Source organism: Bubalus kerabau, chromosome 2, assembly GCF_029407905.1.
Source record: "Bubalus kerabau isolate K-KA32 ecotype Philippines breed swamp buffalo chromosome 2, PCC_UOA_SB_1v2, whole genome shotgun sequence".
Taxonomy (NCBI): domain Eukaryota; kingdom Metazoa; phylum Chordata; class Mammalia; order Artiodactyla; family Bovidae; genus Bubalus; species Bubalus kerabau.
Window position 1 is genome coordinate 30,892,110 of NC_073625.1, and position 12,787 is coordinate 30,904,896.

The window sequence follows — 12,787 nt, forward strand, 5'->3', positions numbered from 1 at the left end:
TTTATTGTCTGAGCCACCAGGGAAGCCCACCTGTAAATCCCTGGTCCTTGAGCTGTGCTGCTTCCACGCATTCATCACAACTAGTCAGTTCTACCTCCTGCATTTGGAAAACTTGTCATATTAAACCCTGCTGAGCCAGAAGATGATTGGACTATCAGGAATGAAGGCTTAGTCCGCCTCAAAGAGCTCAGTTTGTGTCCAACTGGCTACAGTCTCCTCGGGATTTGCAAAACCTCCTGTGAGCTTTGCTGTCTCTCAAGTAAGCTGCTACAATCTAGGGAAATTTAGTTCTGAAGGAAAGACGGGTGACAGGGCAGCGACAGGTCTGGAAGCCATCCTGAATGAAGAATGGTCAAAGGACATGAAGGTCCACAGGCGTGGAGGAGAGGAACATGGGTTCATCTTCAAAGGCTGGCTCAGTGGAGAGGAAGACTTCTGTGCTTGGAGTTGCTACTTGGGGCGGAGCTGGACAAATGAGGACAGGGGTGGTTGCTCCAGTGGAGGGGCCCCTGGGGTGGTGCAGGCTCGCTGCTTCTGGGCTTCCGAGGCTGGGCCAGAAAAATGAAGCGATTCCATTAGCCGCTGTGTTTGCCAGCAACATTTCTCCCACAGCAGTCGGGTGTCCTACCATTTCAACTCCACTCTGACACCACCCCAGGTTAGAGCAGACCCATACTCCGGCCCACAAGATGGCCCGCGCATCTGAATGCTCGTCCCAAGTCCTGGGTCCTCAGGCTGCCCACACTTGTGTCTGACTTGGCCATAAATCTGAGGGTTCTCACCATCTGCCTTTGGCTTTGATAATTCACTGAGATGAATCGCAGAACTCAGAAAGTTGCTACACTCACGATTACAATCTTCTTATAAAGGATGCTACACAGGGGCAGGCAAATGGAAAAGAGGCACAGGGCACGCTGTGGCGGTGAGGGGCGCCGAGAACCCAGGTCGGGGCACCGGCCTCCCATCACTGTGTGTTCATTAATCCAGACGCTCCCCGGACCCTGCTGTTCCTGGGGGTTTACGTGGGGTCTCACTGTGTTGGCTCAGGTAACAAAATCATTACTCACATGGTTGAACTCAGTCTTAAGAGATCAGAGGATAGGGCTGGAAGTTCTAACTCTCCCCTTGGTTCTTCTGGTGACCAGCCCCCTCATCCTGAAGCTATCTAGCCCCCTAACCCAAAGATCATCCCATCCCATTAGCATAAACCCAGGTATGGGAACTCAGGACTCATCATGAATAACAAAACACCCCCAGCACTCAGGAAATTCCAAGGGTTTAGGTGCTCTGGGCGGGGGAACCTGGGACAGAGGCCAGCTCTATTTTTTATTATACCACAGGTACACTTTCACTTCCCTTCTGTCTCTGACACGCTATGTTTAGTGGCTCTGAAACTGATTACAGTGCAAGAAGAGACCTTCAGAACTAGGGCTCTCTGGCAATTTAACGGGCCACCTCCAAAGTTGCGAGCTACCTGGAGTGGGAAGTGATCGGGCTGAGGTCGGACAACCCTGGCTGAGACCCCTGGGCAGGAAAGCCCCGTGCTGGGTGGGTGGTAATTTGAACCTGATGCTTGCTCACGCCCTGGCCTGGTCACAGGGTGATGTCAATGCCTTGTTGATTTCAGAATCGAGAGTCGCTCCCATTCTGGATGAACAGCACCGTCACCCGCAAGCCAGAAGGCTGGCACTGGGGCTGGCATGGATACGACAACGAGCTCAGAGCCATGAGGGGCATCTTCCTGGCCTTCGGACCTGGTAGGCGAGATCTTAGTCATTCCTCCCCCAAGGCATCAGGGGCTGATGGTGCTCAGAAAGGCTGGAGCGATTTCTTTACGGATCCTCTTTATGAGCAAAGCTGAGCAAAGCCAGCCGGTCTCCACAAAATGTCTTTGGCTGGCTTGCTTTCAAATGCTTCTTGGGTTTGGCAAACGTGGTTAAATACTTCTCCCTGTAAGTTTTAAATCTCAAGCGCAGTGAGGAAAATGTATTCCACATGTTTGTGATTCATTTTTTACTTAATTCATCAAAACATCCCTTCACAGCCATCTGATGTCCAGGAAAGCTTATCAGGCACCAGGTTGCTGACAGCCACAAGTCCCAGAGTCGACGTGCTCGCTTCATGGGGTCTGACACTTCCACACTTCCTCCCTGTCTAGAGCGGCCACCCCTGTGCAGGTCATCCAGTGTAGGGCCCACCAGAAGCTAGGATGTGCTCACAGCAGGCTAGGAAACAGTTTTGTGACTGACTTTGAGGATGAGCCAGAATGACTTCTGCAGTATCTAGGATGAGAGTGAATTGACTTTGTCTTCTTGGACCTGATGCCTTCCTGGTCTGGAAGAGAGGTGGGGCGGAGGGGGGCCCATTTGGTCATTTGCTTTAATTAATACAGCACTGTAAAATTCACATTTTGGAAAAGTTTATCAAACGCTCTAACAATCATATTACTACTTGTACACTCCCTTAAAAGAAAAAAAAAAAGAGTGAAAACCAGTCAACAACCATCAAGAGTCAGCTGATCAGATTACGAGCTCCTCGTCTTCCTTCCTGCTGTCCACACTCCTTATTAAACATTAGGCTTATTAGCTTACCCTGGTATCCACAGTCAAAGTTCCTTTTTCTGAATGTTTCGATCAAAATGTTTCAGCCCACAAAAGCCTACGCTTTCCTATCAGGTGATAGGTTAGAGGTCACACCTGGAAGCCCTGCCCTCCTCCTCAACATACCAGACAGAGATGCTTGTGGGCCCTCCTTCATTCCATTCACCTCGGGTCACTCTCTCAACCACAAAAAACAAAGCCTGCTGAGAGCCACAAGGTGTCAACTTCCGCCCCCTCCACGGGTGCCTCTGGGAGGCCGAGCTTAGGGAACATACGTGGGTCCACATCATTGCCCACACATCATCCAAGTGCCCACGTCCTTAAGCAAGCAACAGGACCAGTAGCCGCAAGCATTTCTAGGGCACAGCTGGGTTCACGACATTGGCCTCAGAGAGTTCAGAGGATGTTCCCGCATGATACTGTCAACCAATAACAGCTACCTGTTAGCCAAGCACCAGGTTAGATCTGCGGAGCTCAGAAGCCAGCTGAGTTCAGGATGGAGCCTTGAGGATGCTGTGAGGTCAACTGCTAGCTCAGTGTGGAGACATCCCAGGCCATGGCCTTTACACAGAGGAACATGAGACAGGGGTGCTTTCATTCAAAGGCATCACCTCCTCCTTCCCCAAAAGAGAGGAATCAGATCATGAATGCAAAACAGTTGTCAGCTGGAGTGTTTATGAGTAAGCATCTTGGGCAGATTTTAAAACAGAAATGAATGTAGCCTCAAACCAAAATTTTAAACCCAGTACCCAGAGCTGCAACAGCTGAAATTCAGTGGGGAGCTTTTTGTCCATTAACAAAGGCCTCCATCATATGCTCCTTTAAAACTAAAAGCCCAAGTCTTTTATAGACAGAAAGACAACCCCAGATGAAAATGCGCTGGGCTAATTGCAAAACTGTTTCCAGGCAGATACAGCCTCCAGCAAACCATCACGTTTCTGGCTTCACTTCGCACGCAAGATTGAACAGCTCTACACACTGACTGTTTACGCAGAAGAAAATTTAAGAGCGAGGTCTTGAATAACAATCTAGCTGCACTTTGAGATAAACGTACTGCCCTCCTGATTAATTGGAGGTAATTCTTGCTCATACAGGATGCTGAGCATCGCTACGGCTGCCCAGATAACAGCTTTAGAAGTCAGAAAGTCTGGTCCAGCTAAGCAAAAGGGAAATCATTCTGGAAGACAGGCTCTCTCTGGTTAATCCCAGTTCCTAATTGGAACAATCTAACCTTGCCCTGGCAATGGCACCCCACTCCAGTACTCTCACCTGGAAAATCCCATGGATGGAGGAGCCTGGTGGGCTGCAGTCCATGGGGTTGCTAAGAGTCAGACACGACTGAGCGACTTCACTTTGACTTTTCACTTTCATGCATTGGAGAAGGAAATGGCAACCCACTCCGGTGTTCTTGCCTGGAGAATCCCAGAGACGGGGGAGCCTGGTGGGCTGCCGTCTATGGGGTCGCACAGAGTCAGACACGACTGAAGCGACTTAGCAGAAGCAGCAGCAACCTTGCCCTAAGTCTCTAAGTCTTCCTTCTGTTTTGTAAGGAAGTTCATTTGTATCGTTTCTTTTTAGATTCCACATATAAGGGATATCATACATTATTTCTAGGTGGCCTAGTGGCTCAGATGGTAAAGAATTCCCCTGCAATGCAGAAGATGCAGGTTTGATACCTAGGTTGGGAAGATTCCTTTGAGGAGGGCATGACCCACTCCAGTGTTCTTGCCTGGAGAATCCCACGGACAGAGGGAGCATGGAGGGCTACAGTCCATGAGGTCACAAAGAATTGGACACAACGGAGTGACTAAGCATATATGATATTTCTCCTTCTCTGCCTGACTTACTTCACTCAGTATGACAATCTCTAAGTCCATCCACTAACATTTTTTTTTTTTTTTTTTTTGGTCAGAAGAGCTTGACCTCAATTTTTCTTGCCAAATGTTAAAGAAGGAGATGTCTGAAAGGCTGGGGACGGCTGTCTTGGGTTTGCCATTGACCTCCACCTGCACACGTGACGGGACACAGCCACCACGGAATGTGGCAGGATGACCTTACCTCCACAGCAAGTCAGGGAGAGAAATCTTCCGTGTCACAGGACCACCTCGCCATTGATTCCTCAGCTGCGGCTGACTCTTCTCTGGGGAGGCGTAACCACCATCCTCAGCTAATTTAACATTTTCCTTCAGATGAGAGGGGTTGGCACTCTACATTCTCCTTCCCAGGGTGGCTCTGGATTTGTTTGAAATTAGTGTTTACCCTAAGGCAATGCAGATCCTTACCCTCCCTACCCTAAAAGTAAGTGAACATTTCACATAAGCTACGGGGTAAATATTTTCAATGCAAACCTTCCCTTGCTGGGCACTTCTTCTATTAATATCAACAGCTCCCATCTATTGAGCACAGACAGGAGCCTGCAACTAGGATTTAGGCAGCATCTCTGCCCATCCCCTGAGCTTATCCAGCTGGTGAGTGGCTGCAGGCTGCTCTGTAAAGCCCGTGAACTTCTTTACATGGAATTCTACTTTTATACCTCAAAATGAGCAAAACCCATCACCTGAGATGTTGCTCTGGATCTAACACGCTCTGTGGCAGAGTCCTCTCTGTTGCTTCTGTATTTGTAATTTCAGGGTTAACGTTAAGAGCGGAATTTGGTGTGGACACTTCTGGGTCACGTCGCTGTCGCTGTTAGTGTTTCTTTGCTTTTTAAATCAAGGATATGTGATCGTTTTAGCAAAGCAATTATAAAGATTATTTTCTAAGATAGAAAACTTGTCCTTACAGCCCCAAAACTACCTTTTAAAAAAATTATGGAGGGACTAAAAGAGCACATGTCTGGGCCTTTATTGATGGATAAAGTGAAATTTAGTCACTCAGTCAAGTCCCACTCTTTGTGACCGCATGTACTGTAGCCCACCAGGCTCCTCTGTCCATGGGATTTTCCAGGCAAGAATACTGGAGTGGGTTGCCATTTTCTTCTCCACGGGATCTTCCTGACCCAGGGATCGAACCCGGGTCTCCCACACTGCAGGCAGACTCTTTACTGACTAAGCCACCAGGGAAGCCACTACTGATGGATAAAAGTCCCTCCTAAATTCAACTTCAATAGTTTTAGGTATTTTGCTGGAAGCGCTGGTTTGGAACCTAAACGTGAAGCGGCTTATGAATATCACTAACGTCGCATATTCACTCTTTGTTGTTGTTTGGTCACTTAGTCCTGTCCGACTCTGCAACCCCATGGACTGCAGCTCACCCAGCTTCCCTGTCCTTCACTGTCTCCTGGAGTTTGCTCAAACTCATGTCCATTGAGTCGATGATGTTCATTCAGCATCTTTTCTGCCTCCTATGGAGAAAGAGAAAGTCCCTTCAGCGCCCTTACTTTCTATGCTGTGAACAGCCAGCCCTGCCCCCAGGGGCCTTTGTCTACGTAGAGTCTGGAGCAGCCTCTGGGTGGAAGCATTCTCCTTCATGAGATGGCTTCCAGCCTTCACTCAGGTCCCCAACTCCAATACCAGCTTCTTTATCTTCCCCACCCCTAAGTTACTTTATGTGCTAGTGAAAAGCTCCCAAAGAATGTTCAACTGATCTTCCAGACATACTTAGGAGACCATCTCTGTGGCTTGTGCATTAGCCACACTGAGAAAAACTATACAACTGCCGGTTCTGTCCAGTCCTGGGACCTCCACGTGGCAGAAAAATGGGAAACATTCTTGAGCTGGGGGCACCCAGGCTAACCAGTCCCTGCCAGATAGGTGGCCTGGTAGAGACCTATGCAACCGAATTGGGGTTTGGGGAGCTGGGCAAAATGAGGCTTGCAGAAATGAGCAGCTTCACCTGGCCTTTGGGTCCTCAAGGAAAGCTCTGTTGTTACAAAGGGAAGCACAGTTATGCACAAATCAGTTTGTTGTCTGATTTGTCTTTCAAAGAAACATGGTATTAAGTGGTAAAGATCCCACCTGCAGATGCAGGAGACGTAAGAGATGCAGGTTCAACTCGAGTTGGGAAGATTCCCTTGGAGAAGGAAATGGCAACTCACTCCTGTATTCTTGCCTGGAGAATCCCATGGACAGATGAGTCTGGTAGGCTACAGTCCATGGGGTCGCAAAAAGTTGGATACACTAAAGCGACTTAGCATATACTCACATCTCCATAAACCATAGAAAGCGACTTCCTTTCACAACCTAGAACCTTCCAGATCGCCTTCCAGGTTCACAATCCCTTGGCCAGGCTCTGTGGACAAGGGGGATCTACCAGTCCTAGAGCTGCTGAAATGCAAAGCGTAATCCCTCCACCACGTGACTCACCCCTCTCTGCCCTGCCCAGCCCAGGAGAGGCCTTGACCACTTGTTTCCTTGCCTTTCCCTTGCAGATTTCAAATCAGACTTCAGAGCCGCTCCCATCAGAGTCGTGGATATCTACAACCTCATGTGCAAGGTGACAGGCGTCACCCCCTTGCCCAACAACGGGTCCTGGTCCCGGGTGATGTGCATGCTGAAGGACCCGGCCAGCTCGGCCCCAGGCGCCCAGCCCTGTGCCTGTGCACTGGTCACCGTCCTGCTGGTACTGCTGGTGATGCTGGCCTAGCTGCTTGCGGCGTGTCCCCAACACTCCACACAGTGGGTAAATTAACCACCTCAATTCATGCGAGGACATACAACTGTTAATGTATTCTTGGATGATTCCATACACAAAAGTCCCTTTTCTTTAGAATTTTTTTTTGTTTATATTTTCTAGAGGTAAGGAAAATTCTAGCTTTTCATTTGTTCAACTATAGGTTATTTTCTTCTTCTTTTTTTCTTTTTTTGATGTACTCAGATGGCTTGTCTGAACAGGGCCTCCCGCTGTAGTGACTAGACCCCAGGTGGGTATTCTGTGGAGTCCTGGTCCCTCTGTTTTGCACAAAGCAGGCTCTTGTCTGGGGTCTGTCTACATCTGAGAGCCATCCTGTACAGCTCCTTCCATCGGGGGGAAAACGGAGGCCCATTTGAAAGCAGTAGCTGCTGTCTATTTCTGACCCAGCTCGTGACGTTTCTTCACCTTATACGAAGTCCCAGAAAGGGAGTATCTTAGCTTGGCTCACCCATCAGTCAAACTCACTAAGAATTGCAGAATTCAGAGAACAAAGTGAAAGGTATGGGTTTCTTCCCAAAGTCTGAGCGCACAAAATTTTCTCCCTGCGTGGAGGAACAGAAGAGTTTACTGTAGATACGGGCTTCAATGAGCCTTCTAGCGTGTTCGTGGTGTGAACACACACGGCAGGAACTGGATTGCCTGTCTGCCCACCTGCTTGTGGGAAGGCTGACTCAGAGGATCCCAAATAGAATGTGAGTGCGTGCTCAGTCACTTCAGTCATGTCTGACTCTGTGCAACCCCATGGACTGTAGCCCCCAGACTCCTCTGTCCATGGGATTCTCCAGGCAAGAATACTGGAGTGGGTTGCCATTTCCTACTCTAAGGAATCTTCCCAACCCAGGGATCAAACCTGGGTCTCTTACGTCTTCTGCGTTAGCAGGTGGGTTCTTTACCGCTAGTGCCACCGTAAACTCCAGCAACACCGGACATATCCTCTATCATCACGGGTGGGGAAAGGGATGTCTGGCTGATGAGTGTGGACATACTTGCAGAAATCTCACTCCATTGCTTGAAATGGTGACGTATTGAGCATAAGTTTGATGCACCTGTGTCCCTGAAAGCAAGGCTTCTTCAACAACCACAGCAAAGTGGACACTTGAGTGACCCAGAATTCCAAGAAAAATGGTGGAGCGCAGGGAACAGACTCAGCATGATGCAACTGAATTCCCAGTCACTAACCACTTGGCCATTTGATTAGGTAACAGTTTGGGCAAAGTGACACCTCAGAGACCTTGGTTTTTAAGAAACCCCAAAGAAGAGGCACTGAGCCTGAGTTGAAATGTTTTTAGTCTTCTAAGTCTGCTATAGGAGATCTTGTTGCAAGACAAGGGATACCTATACTTCTATGTGATCAGAGTCATAGACATGTATCACTGCATTAAAAATGAGTTTGCACTAAATGAAGCCCACCTGCAGATGAGACTTTTTATCAAGAAAAGACAACAGATCAGGTCTCACCAGGACAATAAAGCCTCAGACAATAAACATTCTGCTTATGTGTTGTTTACCTTGAAAAATAAAAATCTACGCTCACCCTGATTCAAGAAGTCTGGGAGCCATCTCCAGACCTTGAATCATGAGAGCGAAGGATCACTGCTTAAAAATATCACATTTATCTTCACAAAAGATTTCTAAGGTTTTATGTAATGTGTTTTTAAAGCGCTAGCAAACCTTCAAGTCAATAGGAAAGGCAAATCAGCCTTTGTTATCTGTCTGAAAGCCAATTAGTGCTTTGGGAACATTGTGGTGGTTACTGAAAGAGCATCTATTGTTTGAAGTTTTCTTTCTCTGTAAAGGACTGTGTTCTAATTAATTCAGTGGAGCTCATTGTGCTCCCATGTGAAGGAAGGAGCCCTAAAAGAAACCCAGTGATTCAACTAAAAGTGGATTATTCAAGTCTAGAGGGGTACGAACAGATATACGGTCTTGAGTTTGTCCTTCCCACTCTGTTCTACCAATTTTTCCCCTCACTCATTCTTAAAATCTTCAAGTTACATAGTAAAATCTCAGACATTTGCCTGACAAGGTGTAGTTACTCTGTAAGTGGTTTTGAAGCTCCAGTACTTCGCCCACCTGATACAAAGAGCGGACTCTTTAGAAAACACCCCAATGCTGGGAAAGATTGAAGGAAGGAGAAGGGGATGACAGACAATGAGATGGTTGGATGGCATCATCAACTCAACGGACATGAGTTTGAGCAAATGCTGGGAGATGGTGAAGGACTGGGGAGCCTGGTGTGCTGCAGTGCATGGAGTCGAGAAGAGTCGGACACGACTGAGTGACTGAACAACAACAAAAATAAGAATAAGACACTTTGGAATTATAAATATTGGTGAATAATAAAATTCAGACATGGAATGGAGGAAAAACCTTAAACCTAAAGCAATACATATGTTTTAGTGGCTTAACTGTTTAGCTAGAACTTTTTCTTTTGATTTTTGTTCTAAGTTATGTTCTTTTCCCAAGGAAAATTCTACTTTCTCTAAACGCATTTTGTTCCATCAGGGTAACATTTGCTAGGACTATACACACAATTTTCCTCCTATTTTACAACTTCATCGCTAATTCTGGGAGGAAGTTCATTGGACCGACCTGAAAATACCAAAGACAGGTGAAAGGCGTGATCTTTAAGTTGAAGATAAGATGAATGGCTACTGCCTGCCTGTATGCAGAATCACCCGAACCCAACTCAACTACGTTCTGAAGACTTCAGCATAAATTAGAGCAGGCCCAGGGAATTCTTTCTCACCTCTAAGAGGCCTGATTTACAAAGTCCTAACTCTCTTTACTTTTAAATGGCTCTTTGAAAGCCACAGCAGATCTGAATTGTCATAGACAGCAGTTTGCAAACCTTCTGGGATTGCCAGCATCCCTGGCCCTCTTCCGGAGATGCAGGTTCTGAAGACTCGGCATGGGGCCTTCAACAACACTTTTAAGTCACGTGGATCTAAGGTCTGGGTTTGCCCTAAGGAGTGGTGGGTTCTGATTTGACTTTGGTAGACCCGAGTCTCCCACAGCAACTTCATGATCTGCCAATCTCTTCAGGGGCCATCAGCCTGGCATCGCCTACTGATCCCAGCTGGGTCAGCTTCCTGCCCTTCTAAAACCAAAGCAGATCTGTAAGTCCTGGTGGTGAAATGGCTTTTCCATACCCAATCCCCGTGAGTTTAAGATCCTCAACGGTGCTATCAGACAAACTCGTTGTTCAAGACATGCAGCTCTTTTACGAATTTTCTATGAAAGTGTTTTACATGTCTGTAAATCTCAAGAGATTTCCAAATGTGATTACGTGTTTAATCTTTGTAAGCGATTGGTGATAGACCAACATCAGCTCTTGTAAGCTACTTGTGAGGAGGAAGAAAGATGGTAGGCTCGACAGCCTAGTTATAAACCACAGGAAACTCGGTCTCAGGGCTGTGTGATGGAAGATATGCTTATGTGTTGCTTTGAAATCATAAAATTGCACCTAGAGTCGTGCCTCACATGTTTCGTAAATGTCCCATAAATGTGTTGAATGAAAAAAAGAATAAATAAAACTGAGGAGACTTGCTTACACAGCATATATTCTTTCTCTTTGTCTGTTCTTTTTCAAACAAACCTTTCCTTTTTGGATTGCTATCTTTTCTTATCACCCAAGTGACAATATAATTATACTTCATTTCATGGGCTAAGCATATTCCATCCCAAGCTTATAAACTTGACAGATTGGTGGAAGGAAGGAAGGAAGATTAGATTTTGAATATACTAAGCATATTTACTTTTTTTAAAGTATGACAGTTTTATCAAGATTCAGTTCACGTGTCTTATAACCCTTCCTTTTAAAGTATCAATTTAATGGCATTAGTATGGTCACAGAGCTGTGCAACTATTCCACTAGTCAACTCTGGAACATTTTATCACCCTGAAAAGAAACTCCATATCCATGAGCATGTTAGCACTCACCCCGCCTTTCCCCCTACCCACCCCCAGGCAACCTCTAAACTACACTCTATCCGTACAGATTTGCCTCTTGGGGATATTTCAAGAAAATGGAATAGCCACGAACTCTGTGGCCGTATGAGTCCAGGCTCTAGCCAACGTTACTACTCAAATACACTCAGTCTCTCTCAGAGCATTTTTTTTTTTTTGGAATGTGGATCATTTTTAAAGTCATTATTGATTTGTTACAATGTTGCTTCTGCTTTGTATTTTTGGCCATGAGGCATGTGAGATCTTAGCTCCCCAACCAGGGATCGAACCCACACTCCCTGCACTGGAAGGTAAAGTCTTAACACTGGACCACCAGGGAAGTCCCTCCGGGAGCATCCTTATGGCATCACCCCAGAAACCAGGAACAGCCCACGTGCCCCTTCTCACCAGCAGCCCAGCCAGGACCTCTGCGTATCACTGTGCGTCAGTTTCCTGACAGGTGTTCTTGAGATGCCAAAGACTGGCTCTGGCTCGTTCTCCTCTCTTCCACTCGAGGGTGCCGCTCAAACGCTGACCAGGCCACTCCCCTGCCGGAACCCATCACTGACTGCCCCCGCCACGCCACTACCGTCTTAATCTTACTCCTGCAGCAGGCTTCCTGGGGCGGGCACCTTGTATGTCCTTTCACCTGATGGGTCACTCTCCCTGTCACTCCGTAAGCTCTTCTTGCCTTAGGGCATTTCCATCCTGTCACTTTCTCCTCCTTGACAAGTACCCCATCCTCACCTACTTAGTGCCCCTTCCCTGAGAACTCAGGCCAAACGTTTCCTTACACTCTGGACCAGATCAGGCCCTGCTGGCTGACACTCTACACCAGCCACATGCAACCCCACGCGTCACAATACCAGCAGCTGGAAGAAGCAAGTAACAGTCCTCTCCTAGAGCCTTTAGAGGGAGCACGGCTTCTCAATTTCAGACTTCTCACTTCCAGATCCATGAAACGATACATTTCTGTTCTTTTAAGCCACCCAGTTTCTAGTTATCTGTTTCAGCAACCACAGGAAATTAACATACCTTTCAAACTGCTTTCAGAATAGTCAATCTAGTTCATCAAAGATTTCTTGAGCTCCTCCTTCACACCAGGTACTGGGCTATCTTTTGGGGACGCATAGAGGAAAAACTATCTTTCCTGTCCTCACAGAATTTACAAGGTAGTCATTTCATTTATTTCAATTAAAAAAAATAATTTTATTTTTTATTGAAGTGTAGTTGATTTACAATGTTGTGTTAGTTTCTGGTTAGATTCATAATCTTTTCCATTATGGTTTATTATAAGATATTGAATATAGTTCCCTGTGTCATTTCTTCCATTTTTCAGAGGAGTCAAATTCTTATTTCTGTAGAATTAAATGTTCTGGTTGCTATGGCCAATGCAAGGAGAGAATTTCACAGGAAATAGGAGTAATACAATGAAGAAGGCATCAGCTAACCACCCTTGTCTCGCATTCCTATGGAATTAAACTTCAAATTCTGCCTCCCATCCATTTCTATGGTTTAATGTCCCTCTACATCTTGGATATTTCATGTCAAATTTCTCAGCTGAGCGCCCAGACGAACCATTGTCAACTCTCTTACCTTGGTTCCAT

The 12,787-nt window shown here is 46.6% G+C and overlaps 1 protein-coding gene across 1 annotated transcript in view; it reads left to right on the top strand.

The window, feature by feature from the left end:
• Positions 1 to 10,785, top strand: part of ENPP6 (ectonucleotide pyrophosphatase/phosphodiesterase 6) — an 81,025-nt gene extending 70,240 nt beyond the window's left edge. Inside the window, exons 7-8 of the mRNA XM_055567434.1 lie at positions 1,628 to 1,757; positions 6,970 to 10,785. Coding sequence (XP_055423409.1) covers positions 1,628 to 1,757; positions 6,970 to 7,184 — 345 coding nt within the window. The 3' untranslated portion in view covers positions 7,185 to 10,785. The remainder of the gene's footprint in view (positions 1 to 1,627; positions 1,758 to 6,969) is intronic.
• Positions 10,786 to 12,787: the final 2,002 nt, after the last annotated feature.